At 37.8% G+C, this 16,252-nt stretch overlaps 1 protein-coding gene across 3 annotated transcripts in view; it reads left to right on the top strand.

The window, feature by feature from the left end:
- Window positions 1–16,252, top strand: part of ZMYM4 (zinc finger MYM-type containing 4) — a 175,909-nt gene that overhangs the window by 66,718 nt on the left and 92,939 nt on the right. For all 3 annotated transcript variants that reach the window (XM_027109145.1, XM_027109147.1, XM_027109146.1), the window contains exon 2: window positions 6,557–6,602. In XM_027109145.1, the coding sequence (XP_026964946.1) occupies window positions 6,557–6,602 (46 nt within the window). The remainder of the gene's footprint in view (window positions 1–6,556; window positions 6,603–16,252) is intronic.

Below are 16,252 nucleotides of genomic sequence, written 5' to 3'. Positions count from 1 at the left end.
TGATAGTCTTACTACTGATCAGTTGAAGAGAATGGAGGAAAAGTTTTGAGAGTTCTTGTTTGACTTCCAGGGTGTTGGGGCTACTACTAAAATGAAAAAAGGTGAAAAAAGTAGGTTTTAGAGAAGAAGATGCTGAAGCACATTTGATAGTTTTCAGTATCTGCTTAATCATTGAAAAATCCACCTTCAGCTCCCTCAACTGTTTTATAGCTATTGGTCTATTGTTTAGTTTTCATTGAATAAATTTATCATATAAACTCTCAAATTGTTACAGATATTAAAACCAGTTTGAGAAAAGTGTTTATGGTATTAGGCATTCTAGCAATTATGTCCAGGGAATTTGTGAAGTTGTATGGAGGATCAAAGAGAAAAGTAACTTTTTTTTTTTTTGCGTTACGCGGGCCTCTCACTGTTGTGGCCTCTCCCATTGCGGAGACGCGCAGGCTCAACGGCCATGGCTCACGGGCCTAGCCGCTCCGCAGCATGTGGGATCTTCCTGGACCGGGGCATGAACCCGTGTCCCCTGCATCGGCAGGCGGACTCTCAACCACTGCGCCACCAGGGAAGCCCAAATTAACTTTTTTAAAATAAAATAAAAATTATTGGTTTAGGATCCAATAAGTTTCTTTTTTTAAAAAAATTATTTTATTCTTGGCTGCATCGGGTCTTAGTTGCGGCATGTGGGATCTTCATTGCGGTGCGTGGGCTTCTGTCTAGGTGTGGTGTGTGAGTTTCCTCTGTCTAGTTGTGGCACGTGGGCTCTGTAGTTTGCAGCATGCGGGCTCTGTAGTTTGCAGCATGTGGGCTCAGTAGTTGTGGCATGTGGGCTTAGTTGCCCCATGGCATGTGGGATCTTAGTTCCCCAACCAGGGATTGAACCTCCGTCCCCTGCATTGGAAAGTGAACTCTTTACCACTGGACCACCAGGGAAGTCCCAATAAATTTCTAACTGTGATTTTTTTTTTTTTTGGCCACACCACGTGGCACGTGGGATTAGTTCCCTGACCAGAGATCGAACCCGGGCCCCCTGCAGTGGAAGCGCAGAGTCCTAACCACTGGACAGCCAGGGGATTCCCTCTAACTGTGATTTTTTAAATGTTTAATTTTTTTTCTGCAGGTGGCTGTGGGTGGTGTTTATCAATTCACAGTATATTGGGATTTTTAATTCCTCCAGGGTTAGGGAACTTCAGTGTTCTGTTTTTTAAGTAAAAATATAGTTTATCCCCAATGCTTAATTTTTGAAATACAGAGGGCTGAAACATTTGCCCAGTGCTTTCCTTTTATTTTAAGCAGTGGACACATTTTTACAAGTGAAATGTTGTAATGAACCCTAATTTTTAAAACAAGGGAAGATATCTTTTATTAGTGTAATCATATTGCTCACATTTACTGTATATTTACTTTGCTAAGTACCATGCTAAATGCTTTTCATTTAATCATCCTAACAATCCTGGGAAGTGTAAGTATCACTATATATATATTTTGTGGGTAAGGAAATTTGAAAGTAAAAACCTTAAAGTTATTTATTTTATAAGTTTAAATATGAACAGTTATATGTTTTGAATGGGTAGAACCTATGAGACTATTTTGATAACTAAAAATGAACTGGTAATTTTTTGTCCTAAATTAATATCTATATTCATTTATTTTTTTAATTTTAAGTTTTGTAGTACTGAGAAAATCCTTGCCCATACAAAATATTTATTATGGATTTTTAAAAAAATATTTACTTATTTGGTTGCACCAAGTCTTAGTTGTGGCAAATGGGCTCCTCAGTTGTGGCTCCAGGGCTCCTTAGTTGCGGCATGTGGGGTCCTCAGTTGTGGCATGTGAACTCAGTTGTGGCATGTGAACTCAGTTGCGGCATGCATGTGGGATCCAGTTCCCTGCGTTGGGAGCTCGGAGTCTCATCCACTGCGCCACCAGGGAAGTCCTGAAGTCAGCTTTGCTTTTAAGTCCAATTAAATCTTCCATGAAACTTGAGCGATGAGTAGTACATTAATTTCAAAGCTAAATTACTATTTGTATCTAATTTCTTATTTATAAATATACAGGCTGGACAAGAAGCACCCAAACATATTTAGCGAAATCACTATATTGTAACAAAGCTAAGTCTTATTACTTGTACATTTGTTGACACCCCATTGGTTAGATTATAGGCCAAGCAGGTGTTCTGGAGTCCTGATGGAGTCCATAATTGAGAGTGATGTTAGTGTGACCTGCTTGGGCAATGTTAAGTGAGTAGTCACCAGCAGGTTTGAATTAAAACAAATAAAAACTCAAAAAAACACACAACCAAATCAAAAAATGGGCAGAAGATCTCAATAGACATTTCTCCAAAGAAGACATATACATGGCCAACAGGCACATGAAAAGATGCTCAACGACACTAATTATTAGAGAAATGTGAATCAAAGCTACAATGAAGTATCACCTCACACCAGTCAGAATGGCCGTCCTCAAAAAGTCTACAAATGATAAATTCTGGAGAGGGTGTGGAGAAAAGGGAACCCTGCTACACTGTTGGTGGGAATGTAAATTGGTACAGCCACTATGGAGAACAGTATGGAGGTTCCTTAAAAACCTAAAAATAGAGCTATCATATGATCCAGCAGTCCCACTCCTGGGCATGTATCTGGAAAAAACCAATAATTTGAAAATATACATGCACGCCAATGTTCACTGCAGTACTATCTACAATAGCCAAGACATGGAAGCAACCTAAATGACCATCAACAGATGAATGGATAAAGAAGATGTACATATATACAGTGGAATATAACTCAGCCATTTTAAAAAAGAATGAAATAATGCCATTTGCAGCAACATGGATGGACCTAGAGATTATCTTACTAAGTGAAGTAAGTCAAAGATAAATATCATATGATATCACTTATATGTGGAAACAAAAAGAATGAAACAAATAAACTTATTTGCAAAACAGAAAGAGACTCACAGACTTCAAAAACAAATTTAAGGTTACCAAAGGGGAAAGGTGGGTGGGAGGGATAAATTAGGAAGTTGGGATTAACATACATAGTACTATATATAAAATAATCAACAAGGACCTATTGTATAGCACAGGGAACTCTACTCAATACTCTGTAGTAACCTATATGGGAAAAGAATTTGAAAAAGAACAGATATGTGTATATGTATAACTGAGTCACTTTGCTGTACACCTGAAACTAACACAACATTGTAAATCAACTATACTCCAATATAAAATAAAAAGGATTTTTAAAGAAGAAAAAAACAACAACAAAATCAAAATGAGTCAAAGACAGACTCTCCCCTAATTGATGCTCTGCCTTATCAAGAAGTTCAAATACATAAAGAGTTAGCACTAAAATGAGGTAACCTCATCACACAGGAAATTGTACTTGAGGGACTTCATTGTATTAAACATATTATTTATTTAACACATTTGAATGTATATTTTAAAAATTATTCTTTAAAAAATACTGGTATATGCCCACATAACAACTCCCTGTTAATCTTGTTTCAGTAGTGCCTTTTGGTTTTTAATACCTAAACTTTATAGAAGTATTTTTCTCAATGTGTTTTTAAAACAGCTTAATAGAGATGTAATTCATATGTCATGCAGTTCACCCATTTAAAGTGCATAATTCAGTAGCTGTATTTTCACAGTTGTGCAGCCACATCAACGTTAGAACATTTTCATCACCAGAAAAAAGAAAGGCAGTATTGTAGAAAAAGTGCATTATCTTCAAACACTTGGATCCCCTTCTTTCTTTTTTTCTTACATATTTTACTTTATTTTTAAAAATTTTATTGGAGTATAATTGCTTTACAATGTTGTGTTTCTACTGTACAGCAAAATGAATCAGCTGTACATATACATATATCCCCTCTTTTTTGGATTTCCTTCCCATTTAGGTCACCACAGAGGACTGAGTAGAATTCCCTGAGCTGTACAGTAGGTTCTTATTAGTTATCTATTTTATATGTAGTATCAATAGTGTATATATGTCAATCCCAATCTTCCAATTCATCCTACCACCCTCGGATCCCTTTCAGTGAAGACAAGTGCTTTCATTCTTTGGCTTGCAGTCACATCTCCCATTTCCCTTTTATTCTAGAACATAGCTCATTGAGTGGAATGGTAGGTAGAATAACCTTTACAATTTCTTTTCTTTGCTTTCCTTTTCAGTGTTCATATCATTGAATTCAGTTATGTTAAATGTGTTTAATGAATCACCTGCACTATAATTTTTTATTTTCTCTTTTTGTTTGCTTTTGGAAACTCTGACATTTCACCAGGATGTATCTTTTTTTTCGCTTTCTCTTTGTTATTTGGTGGACCCATTCAATCTCAAATATTAATTTATTTAGTTCAGGGAAATTTTCTTCTATTATTTCACCTGTCTATTGTTCTCTTCTTTGGATTTGCCTTTGAGATTTCTGTTACACCTAATCGTTTAATCTTCCATGTTTTCATATAATGTATCTTCCAACTCTTTGACTTTTTGTTTTTTGGAAACTGATTGAGAACTCTGTCGTTAGCTTGGCCAGTAAGATTTTTATTTTTGCTGCCATTTTCTTGTTTCCAAATATTTTCTCATGTCTCCTTTTCATGGCCCATCTAAATATTTTCTGATGTTTAGTTTTTTGTATCAGTAGCCTCTCAGATATCTCAGATACCACTTAAAATATTTTTTAGAAGTTCGTTTTCTGTAAATTGTTTCCTTCTGGAGTGGTTATTCTGTTAATTCACCTTGAGCCTTCTCTTTCCCATAGTTAATTTCTTTCAGAAACCTGGGATCCTCGGTTGTCTGTTCACATTTATGAGTGTTAGCTAGCTGTCGTGTTGTGTTTCATCTGTAGTTACGTAGGTAGTTCTTTTTCCCTGAAGTTTTTCCCTTGAATGGGGAGATTTCACTCTAGCTTAGTAGGCAAGGTTTATCACAAAGCTGACTTGTTTCTGTTTTTGCCTCATTGATGAGTAGTAGGTAGAGAAGCAGGAGATTGGAATGCTCAAACTTGCCAAAGTGAGGAGACCTTTGAAGACTAGGAGTGAAACATACTAGTAGTGTCTTTATTAGCTTCTGGGTGGAGTTGCCGCTGCTTTACTTTTTTCCCCCCATGTCTGTTTTAAAGGCCTGAAATTACGTCAGACTTGGCTCTGCTTCTGTCTTGGGCCCTAACATACTCAAAAAGGAACCATTCCTGTAATATGGCTTACTTTCATTTAAAGAGAAGCAGAGGGACTTCCCTGGTGGTCCAGTGGTTAAGAATCTATCTTGCAATGCAGGGGACGCTGATTTGATCCCTGGTCAGGAAACTAAGATCCCACATTCCACAGGGCAACTAAGCCTGTGTACCGCAATTAAGAGCCTGAGTGCCACAACGAAAGATCCCGCGTGCTGCAACTAAGACCCGACGCAGCCAAAAAATAAATAAATATTAAAGAGCAGCAGACTTCTGGCTTTAGCCTAAGAGCAAAACCTATTGATGCTGGTTGTTCTGTTTAGTTATTATTTTTTTAATTAATTAATTTTGGTTGTGTTGGGTCTTCAGTGCTGCACGCGGGCTTTCTTTAGTTGCCTCAAGCAGGGGCTACTCTTCGTTGGGTGCGTGGGCTTCTCATTGCAGTGGCTTCTCTTGTTGCAGAGCACGGGCTCTAGAGTGTAGGCTCAGTAGTTGTGGCGCATGGGCTCAGTAGTTGTGGCTTGCAGGCTCTAGTGCACAGGCTCAGTAGTTGTGGCACACGGGCTTAGTTGCTCCGCAGCATGTGGCATCTTCACGGACCAGGGCTTGAACCCGTGTCCCCTGCATTGGCAGGCAGATTCTTAACCAATGCGCCACCAGGGAAGCCCTGTTCTGTTCAGTTTTGATTAGAAGTTTTACATAGTTCTTAATAATAAGTGTTGTTAGTAAGTTCTCAGTAAGTGTTGGCTGTGTTTTTTATTATTATTATTACAAAAGTATATGATCCTCTGTATTTTGTGATAGGAAAGTGATTTTTGAAAAATAAGTAGCTTTTTTGAATCACTTTTTTGTACACCTGAAACCTTGTAAACCAACTATACTTCAGTTTTTTTTTTTTTTTTGCGGTACGCGGGCCTCTCACTGTTGTGGTCTCTCCCGTTGCGGAGCACAGGCTCCGAACACGCAGGCTCAGCGGCCATGGCTCACGGGCCCAGCTGCTCCGCGGCATGTGGGATCTTCCCGGACCAGGGGACGAACCCGTGTCCCCTGCATCGGCAGGCGGACTCTCAACCACTGCGCCACCAGGGAAGCCCTATACTTCAGTTTTTTAAAAAAACCTTAAAAAAATAAAATAAGTAGCTTTTTTATAGTGAGGGCATGTATTTATGTCTTCATTTTTGGGTTGCGGGCTTTGGCCTGAGAACCCGTTTTATTCATTCTGAATTTTACTTTACTCTGTTTGGTGGTGTTTTTGTTCATGTTGTTGTGAATTCATATACTTTGGGTTGAAGATTACAGCTCTAAGGAGAGCAAGGAGGGACACTAAAGGGTATGAATGAAGGATATGATAATAATGTTACTTTTTCTTTTTTTGCTTTTTCAGTTTGAGCAGAAAACTGGTGCAGTTTTTGATGAAATTGTAGAGAACTGTAAGTACCGTTCTAGAAAGAAACCAATCATGTCTTTAGATAGATAATAAATATGTCTAGAGAAAACATTAATCTGTAACAGTGATTAGTTAGGGCTAATTAATGTGATGGTCCAGTTTGATTTAAGTTTAGATCTTATCACACTTTGTTAGTATTTTAATAAAGTTAATCTGAATTGTAAGAATCTTACTGTTTTCTTTAAATATTTTATTCTCATAGTTATTAATGTTGAAATATAGCCATGCTTTGTGTGTGTGTGGATCATATTGAACTTATCACTCAGTAAAGGTTTCTACTTTGTTTACAGGGTCTCTTAATTTTCTCTTCATATTTTTTCCATTGTTATATGGTTTTCTTAAAAGAAACTTTGTTTCTTAGATTATAAAAGTAATACATTCTATTTTATAATATAAAAATGAATAAAGCAGAAAATAAAAGCCTTTACCATTCTCCAAGGAGAATCAGTTTTAAACATGTAATATATATCTTTCCAGACTTTTTTCTATGAATGTAAATGTATATCTCTATGTGATGGGAGGGGATTTATGTATCCTGTGAATGTTGTTCTTGCTTTTTTCATACAACTGCCTAGATATATTCTGTGTCAGTGGATATGGACCTATTGCATCCTTTCTAGTGGGTACTCAGTGTTTTATTGTATGGCTGTACTATAAGTTAATCAGATTCCTCTTTTACATGTGTGTGTATTATTTTCAACTTTTTACTATTATAAACAATATTAAGTATGCATTTCTATACACATCTTTGTCTACTTGCTGAAGTGTTTTTGTAGGATAAATTCTAAGGATAGACTTTTTCTTCCAGTTTTATTGACATATAATTGACATACTGTTTTGACTTACATACATCGTGAAATGATTACCTCAATAAGTTTAGTGAATCTAACAATAGAATTGATGAATCATCAAAGGATGTTCATGCAGTTGTTTATGAAGGATAAATTTTATCATCTAGAATTCCTGAGTCAAGGAGAATGTTCATTTCTTTTGTTTTTTGTTTACTTTCACCAGAAGGATCTGTGAGTACCTTCTTTCTCTTTGGAATTAGTTTGTTTATATTTTTTGAGTGATAACAGGTTTCAGACTACATGTTGAGAAGTAACTAGCTCTCCTGATCCTCGTTGGGTTTAGTTATTGAATATCCTTTCTGTTGCATTTAAGCAAGAAAAATAGACTCTTGCTCACTTATCCAGAAAAACACTTCAGAAGTATATTGGGGGATTTCACAGAATTTAGGGAGGAGGTAAAGAACAAATTTCCCCCAGGGAACTCAGTCTAATGTGATTGTGGGCCTGTTGTCTCTAGTACTGCCAGAAAGCAGTTATGCTCCAATGACTTTTAGTCGTTATTTTTATCCATTTTAGATTTTAAGTTCCTAGGAAGAAGATTATGATTGGGCCAGCTTGCATCCGATGTTTATCTTTGAACCAGTCATCTGTGGTCAGGGGTAACAGATCAAAAAGTAAAACATGGGGCTGTTAGAAGGTATCCCTCAGCCATTATGTCTCACTTTTAGCAAATAAATTTTGATTTCCTGCTTCTGGATATGCCTTTGCTCAAGCCTGTATACTAGTAATAGAAATTAATCAAATAGCTTTCTAATGATGGTTTTAATCTGATGCTTTATTTGTTAAAGATGTTGCAGTAACAACAATCTTAAAGTGGTAGCAGAAATCTTAAGGCAGTAACCAAGCTGCTATACAATGGGTCTGTACACACAACATTTGGGGTTTATGTTTCTGGTGCCTGGTGCTTTTTTTGCTTCATCCCTGCAAACATTTTTAGGCTGGAGATTTACAAGCAGGGGATTTTATACCAAATGTTAAGTGCAAATGGTGTGGTAAAGATTACCTTTATCTCCCCCTTTCTGGTAGTTTATAATTAAGGGGCTGTTGAAGGCAGAGAAGTGACTAGCTTGGAAGAGGAGACTGGCCTCCCTCCGTGAAGGGAACTCAGGAACACAGACACCTATTCAGGAGAGATAAGGGCAGACTGCTACATAGATGGTATTCAGGAAGTGCTTGATTCCAAAGATGGTCATTTGAGGCCTACCATTTTGTCTTGATGTCGATGTACAGAAAAAAGGAAATTCACTGTTTCTCAGGCAAGTGCATCAAAATGTTTTGTGTAATACCAGACTTACCATATGTTCATTGCCCAAGACCACCAGGACGTGCGGCTTCACATATTTGGTTTTATAGATCAAGTTCGGCCCTTCTAGGGCACAATCCTTCTGAAACTTTCAGCAGACTATAGTGTCTGCTAATTGTTGGGACGCATAAACTGATAGAATGTAACTCCATCAGTGAGGACTTTGGGAAATTTGGTTTAAACATGAAAAAGCTGAATTGATTTTACAAATATGTAGTGTTTTCGGTGAAAGGGATTTAAAAGAAAAAAGCCTTCAGTATTTTATGCAAATCAAAAGAGAAGAGTAGGGCTGTCCAACTTCTAGTTCATCATTTGGAGGATTTGTGCTGTGGATTATTCAAGATAACATGGTGATAGTGGAAGTGACTGTTATACGGTGCATTACCCTAATTCATGTTCCCTTAACCATTGCCACTTTATGTGAAGTTTGAAAGAAGTTCAGATAGAATAGAGAGGGACTTCCCTGGTGGTCCAGTGATTAAGACTCCGTGCTCCCAATGCAGGGGTCCGGGTTCCATCCCTGGTCAGTGAACTAGATCCCGCATGCCGAAACTAAGAGTTCACATGTGCAGCTCAAGATCCCACATGCCACAACTAAAAAAGATCCTGCATGTGGCCACGAAGATTTCGCATGCCGCAACTAAGACCTGGCGCAGCCAAATAAATATAAGAAAAAATAGAACAGAGAAATTAAAAAAATTTTTATTGAAGTATAGTTGATTTACAATGTTGTGTTAATTTCTGAATTGCCCCCTAGTTCACTAGAATCACAGGTTTTGAATTATAATTGTTATTTGGTAGAAATAAAGGAATAATTGGTAAAAGAGATTTCTGTGCATTAATTTTGTATCCTGCTACTTTATGAAATTCATCGGTTAGCTCCAGTAGTTTTTTGGTGGCATTTTTAAGATTCTCTATGTATAGTGTCATGTCACCTGATGTGATTTTTTTTTTTTTTTTCTGATGTGATTTTAAATGGGATTTTTTTTTAAGCTTTCTTTTTAAGATTTCATTGTTAGCGTAAAGAAATGCAACAGATATCTTTACATTAAGCTTGTATCCTTTTACCTTGCTGAATGCATTTATTAGTTCTAATAGTTTTTGTGTGGAGTCTTTAGGGTTTTCTATATAGAGTATTGTGTCATCTGTGTACAATGACAATTTTACCTCTTGCCTTCCAATTTGGATACATTTTCTTTTTCTTGTCTGATTTCTGTGGCTAGGACTTCCAATATTATGTTTGAATAGAAGCAGTGAGATTGGGCATCCTTGTGTTGTTCCAGAATTTAGCAGGAAGGCTTTCAGGTTTTCACCACTGAGTGCTGTATTGACTGTGGGTTTGTCATAAATGGCTTTTATTATGTTGAGATATGTTCCCTCTCTACCCATTTTGGTGAGAGTTTTTATCATGAATGGATGTTGAATTTTATCAAATGCTTTTTCTGTATCTGTTGGTTTTTGTCTTTTGTTGATGTGATGTATCACATTGATTGCTTTGCATATGTTGAACTATCCCTGTGACCCTGGAATAAATCCAAGTTGATCATGTTGTATAATCCTTATGTGTTGTTGGATTCTGTTTGCTAATATTTTGTTGAGGATTTTTGCACCTGTTTTCATTCAAAGATATTGGCCTGTAATTTTCTCTTCTTGTATTTTCTTTGTCTGGTTTTAGGGTGTAGGTGGCTTCATAGAATGAATGCGGGAGTCATTGACCCTCCTCTTCAATCATGACCCTCCTCTTCAATCCTTTGGAAGAGTTGTAGAAGTATAAGTATGAGTTCTTCTATGTATATTTGGTAGAATTACCCAGTGAAGCCTTATGGTCCTGGATTTTGTTTGCAGGGAGGGTTTTGTTTGTTCGTTTTTTATTACAAGTTCTGTTTCACTTCTAGTGATTGGTCTGTTCAAATTATCTGTTTCTTCTTGATTCAGTTTTGGCAGGCTGTATGTTTCTAGGAACTTGTCTATTTCTTCTAGGTTGTATATTTTATTGGCATATAACTGTTCATAGTAATTCCTTAGGATTTTTTGAGTTTCTGCTGTATTGGTTGTTTCTCCTCTTTCATTTCTTATTTTGTTTATTTGGCTTTTCTCTCTTTTCTCCCTAGTGATCCTGGCCAGTGATTTGTCAATTTTGTTTATCCTTTCAGAAAATCAGCTCTTGGTTTTATTGATTTTTTAAAAAAGTCTCTATTTCCTCTCTGATTTTTATTATTTCCTTCCTTCTTCTGACATTAAGTTTTGTTTGTTCTTCTTTTTCTCATTATTGTAGGTGGTAGGTTAGGTTGCTTATTTGAGATTTTTCTTCTTTTTTGAGGAAGGCCTGTATCTCTGTGAACTTCCCTCTTAGATCTGCTTTTGTTGCATCCCATAGATTTTATATGGTTTTGTTTTCATTGTCATTTATCTTGAGGTATTCTTTAATTTCCTGTTTGATTTCATTGTTGACCCATTAGTTTTTTAGTAGCATGTTGTTTAGTCTCCATGTAATCTTTTTTTTTTTTTTTTTTTGTGGTACGCGGGACTCTCACCATTGTGGCCTCTCCCGTTGCGGAGCACAGGCTCTGGATGCGCAGGCTGAGCGGCCGTGGCTAACGGGCCCAGCTGCTCCGCGGCATGTGGGATCTTCCCGGACCGGGCACGAACCCATGTCCCCTGCATTGGCAGGTGGACTCTTAACCACTGCGCCACCAGGGAAGCCCTGTAATCGTTTTTTTTTCTTGCTTTTCTCTCTGTGGTTGATTTCTAGTTTCATGCCTTTGTGGTCAGAGAAGATGCTTGAAATAATTTCTGTCCTTTTAAATTTGTTGAGGCTTGTTTTGGGCCACAGACTGTGGTCTATCCTTGAGAGTGTTTCATGCGCTCTCGAAGAGAATGTGTGTTCTGTTTGTTTTGGCTATAGTGTCCTATAGATATCAATTCAGTCTAACTGTTCTGTTGTGTCATTTAGAGTCTGTGTTGCCTTATTAGTTTTCTGTCTGGAAAATCTGTCCGTTGATGTGAGTGGGGTTGTTAAATCTATTATTGTGTTCCCGTCAGTTTCTCCTCTTATGTCTGTTAGTATTTTATGTGTTTGGGTGCTTCTATATTAGGTGCATTTATGTTAATGAGTGTAATATCCTTTTTTTGTATTGATCCTTTTATCATTATATAGTGTCCTTCTTTGCCTTTTTTTATACCCTTTGTTTTAAAGTCCATTTTATTTGATACGAGTGTTGCTGTCCCCACTTTCTTGTCATTTACATTTGCGTGAAATATCTTTTTCCATCCCCTCACTTTCAATCCATTCATGTCTTTTGCCCTAAAGCGACTCTCTTGTAGGCAGCATAGTTTACGTTCTTGTTTTATTATCCAATCAGTCACTCTATGCTTTTGATCGGAGCTTTTAGTCCAGTGACATTTACAGTAATTATTGATAAGTATGTATTTATTGCCATTTTTCCTTGCTTTTCTTATAGTTTTTAACCACATTTTCATTGTTGATCAATATATTGTTTAGTTTTGCTTATTTATGAACTCTGTATTTTTTAATCATACTGTATATGTTACCACTTTGTTTTATCATTGTATATTCTTTTTCTTAAAATTAAATAATTTTATTTTTGGCTGCATTGGGTCTTCATTGCTGTGCGTGGTTTTTCTCTAGTTGTGGTGAGTGGGGGCTGCTCTTCGTTATGGTGCGTGGGCTTCTCATTACAGTGGCTTCTCTTGTTGCAGAGAATGGGCTCTAGGCGTCTAGGCTTCAGTAGTTGTGGCACACGGGCTCAGTAGTTGTGGTGCACGGGCTTAGCTGCTCTGAGCCATGTGGGATCTTCCCGGACCAGGGCTCAAACCCGTGTCCCCTGCATTGGCAGGCGGATTCTTAACCACTGCGCCACCAGGGAAGTCCCTTATTGTATATTCTTGAGATTTGTCTGTACTGATCATTTAGCTCTCATTCATTCATCACTGATGTATAGTAATTCATTATATAAACATTATAATTTTTTTTTTTAAAAGAAGATGTTGGGGGTAGGAGTTTATTAATTAATTAATTAATTTTTGCTGTGGTGGGTCTTCGTTTCTGTACAAGGGCTTTCTCTAGTTGTGGCAAGTGGGGGCCACTCTTCATCGCGGCGCGCGGGCCTCTCACTATCATGGCCTCTCTTGTTGCGGAGCACAGGCTCCAGACGCACAGGCTCAGTAGTTGTGGCTCACGGGCCTAGTTGCTCCACGGCATGTGGGATCCTCCCAGACCAGGGCTCAAACCTGTGTCCCCTGCATTAGCAGGCAGATTCTCAACCACTGCACCACCAGGGAAGCCCATAATTTTCATTTATTCATTTTAAATTGTGGTAAAAAACCCCACATAATGTAAAAATTTACCATCTTAATCATTTTTAAGTGTATAGTTCCATAATATTAAGTACATTCACGTTTTTATGCAACAAATCTGTAGAACTATTTTATCTTGCAAACTATTTTATCCATTGAACAAAATTTAAGTGTATAGTTCCATAATATTAAGTACATTCACGTTTTTATGCAACAAATCTGTAGAACTATTTTATCTTGCAAACTATTTTATCCATTGAACAAAATTTCCCTCCCCTCTTAAGGTTTATACATGTTGTAACGTGTATTGGGATGTCCTTCCCCCTTTTTTTCTTTTGCGGTACGCGGGCCTCTCACTGTTGTAGCCTCTCCCGCTGCGGAGCACAGGCTCTGGACACGCAGGCTCAGCAGCTATGGCTCACTGGCCCAACCGCTCCGTGGCATGTGGGATCTTCCCAGACCGGGGCACAGACCTGTGTCCCCTGCATCGGCAGGCAGACTCTCAACCACTGCGCCACCAGGGAAGCCCTCCTTCCTTTTTAAGGCTGAATAATATTCCGCTGTATGGGTAGTACCACATTTTGTTTATCCATTCACCTGTTGATGGGCATTTGGATTGCTTCTGCCTCTTGGTTTTTGTGAATGATGCTGCACTGAACATGGCGAGCAAATATCTCTTCATGATTCTGCTTTCATTTGTCTTGGATATATACCCAGAAATGGGATTGCTTGTTCATATGGTAATTCTGTTTTCATTTTTTTTGAGGACTTGCCATACTGTTTTCAGGAGCGGTGGCACCATTTTACATTCGCACTAACACAGGGATTCCAGTTTCTCCACATCCTTGTCAACACTTGTCACTTTCTGTGTTTTTGATCGTAACCATCCTAATGGGTGTGAGGTGATATCTCATTGTAGTTTTGATTAGCATTTCTCTAATGATTAGTAATGTTGAGCATCTTTTGATATGCTTGTTGGCCATTTGTCTTCTTGGAGAAGTGTCTTTTTCCAAGTCCTTTCGCCAGTTTTGAATTGGGTTATTTGTTTTTTTTCTTATTGTTGATTTGTAAGAGTTCTTTATATATTCTGGATATTACCCCCGTCAGATGTATGATTTGCAAATACTTGCTTCCATTCCATGTGTTACCTTTTCACTCTGTTGGTTGTTTCTTTTGACATCCAGAAGTTTTAAAAATTTGATGTAGGTAGTCCCATTTGTTTATTTTTGCTTTTGTTGCCTGTGTTTTTGGTGTCATGTCCAAGAAATCATTGCCTAATCCAGTGTCATGAAGGTTTTTCCCTATGTTTTCTTTTAGGAGTTTTATACTTTTAGGTCTTATGTTTAAAATATATCAAAATTTCAAAATCTATTTTAGTGTATATATATTGGGTTGGCCAGAAAGTTCCTTTGGTTTTTTTTTTTTTTTTCTGGTATGCGGGCCTCTCACTGTTGTGGCCTCTCCCGTTGCGGAGCACGGGCTCTGGACACGCAGGCTCAACGGCCATGGCTCACGGGCCCAGCCACTCTGCGGCACCTGGGATCTTCCCGGACCGGGGCACGAACCCATGTCTCCTGCATCGGCAGGCGGACTCTCAACCACTGCGCCACCAGGGAAGCCCGTTCCTTTGGTTTCTAAGTAAAAATAAAAGGCACATTTTTCATTTTCACCAAGAACTTTATTGAGCAACGTATTCACCCTTTTGTTCCACTTCTACCATTTTTCAGGCAACTGCATAATTCCATCTTCCCAAGACTTTTTATCTTTTTGAGCAAAGAGCTGTTTCAGGTGCCTTTTAACAGTCTTCCAGGGGATTGAAATTTTTTCCACTAAGAGAATTTTGAAAAGACTGAAATAAATGGAAATTTGAAGGTGCAATGTCTGCTGAATACGGCAGATGAATCAGAACTTCCCGGCCAAGCTTTAACAGTTTTTGCCTGGTCATCAAAGAAACATGCAGTCTTGTAGTATCCTGATGGAAGATTATGCATTTTCTGTTGACTAATTCTGGATGCTTTTAGTCGAATGCTGCTTTCAGTTGGTCTAATTGGGAACAGTACTTGTTGGAATTAATGGTTTGGTTTTTCAGAAGGAGCTCATAATAGAGGACTCCCTTCCAGTCCCACCATATGCACAACATCACCTTCTTTGGATGAAGACCGGCATTTGGTGTGGTTGGTGGCGGTTCATTTCGCTTGCCCCACAGTCTCTTCCATTCCACATTATTGTACAGTATCCATTTTTCATCACCTGTCACAATTTGTTTTAAAAATGAATGTTTTCCTTACGTTTAAGTAGAGAATCGCACGCGGAAATACAGTCAAGAAGGTTTTTTTTGCTTGATTTACTTGGAACGCAAACATCAAAGCGATTAACATAACCAAGCTGGTGTAAATGATTTTCAACACTTGATTTGTATATTTTGAGTATGTTGGCTATCTCCCATGTGGTATAGCGTTGACTGTTCTCACTTAATGTCTCGATTTGATCACTGTCAACTTCAACTGGTCTACTTGACTGTGGAGCATTGCCCAGCAACAAATCTTCAGCACGAAACTTTGCAAACCACTTTTGACACGTTCAGTCAGTCACAGCACCTTCTCCATATACTGCACAAATCTTTTTTGTGTGTTTCAGTTGCGTTTTTACCTTTCTTGAAATAATAAAGCATAATATGCCGGAAATGTTGCTTTCTTGCTTCCATCTTCAATATTAAAATGGCTACACAAAAGTTTACCAATTTTGATGTTTTTTTTTTAAGTACTCGCTGATAAGACAGCTGTCACAATACAACCTAACAAAATTGTTTTGAATGAAGTTTAAAGACAGTTAAATCCTACTAGAGCCATCCTACAGAAAATGACGAACCTTTTGGCCAATCCAATACTTCTTGATGTTTCTAGTTTTTCCATTACAAATCTTTCCTCTACGAACATCCTTGCATGTTTTCTGATTCATACAAGAAAGTATCATGTATGGAGTTCAATGTGAAATCTATTTCTTGTGGTGAGTCTGTCAAAAACAAATTTAGAATATATTTCTTTAGGACAGGAATTGTCAAACTTTTTCTCTAAAAGACCAGATAGTAAATATTTTAGGCTTTATAGGTATGCTTTCTCTGTTGCAGCATTCAGCTCTGACTTTTTAGCATGAAAGCAGTCA

Source organism: Aethalodelphis obliquidens, unplaced genomic scaffold, assembly GCF_003676395.1.
Source record: "Aethalodelphis obliquidens isolate GAN/ISIS:26980383/991018 unplaced genomic scaffold, ASM367639v1 scaffold9, whole genome shotgun sequence".
In the NCBI taxonomy this organism is placed as follows: domain Eukaryota; kingdom Metazoa; phylum Chordata; class Mammalia; order Artiodactyla; family Delphinidae; genus Aethalodelphis; species Aethalodelphis obliquidens.
This window is presented reverse-complemented; position numbering and strand designations above follow the sequence as displayed.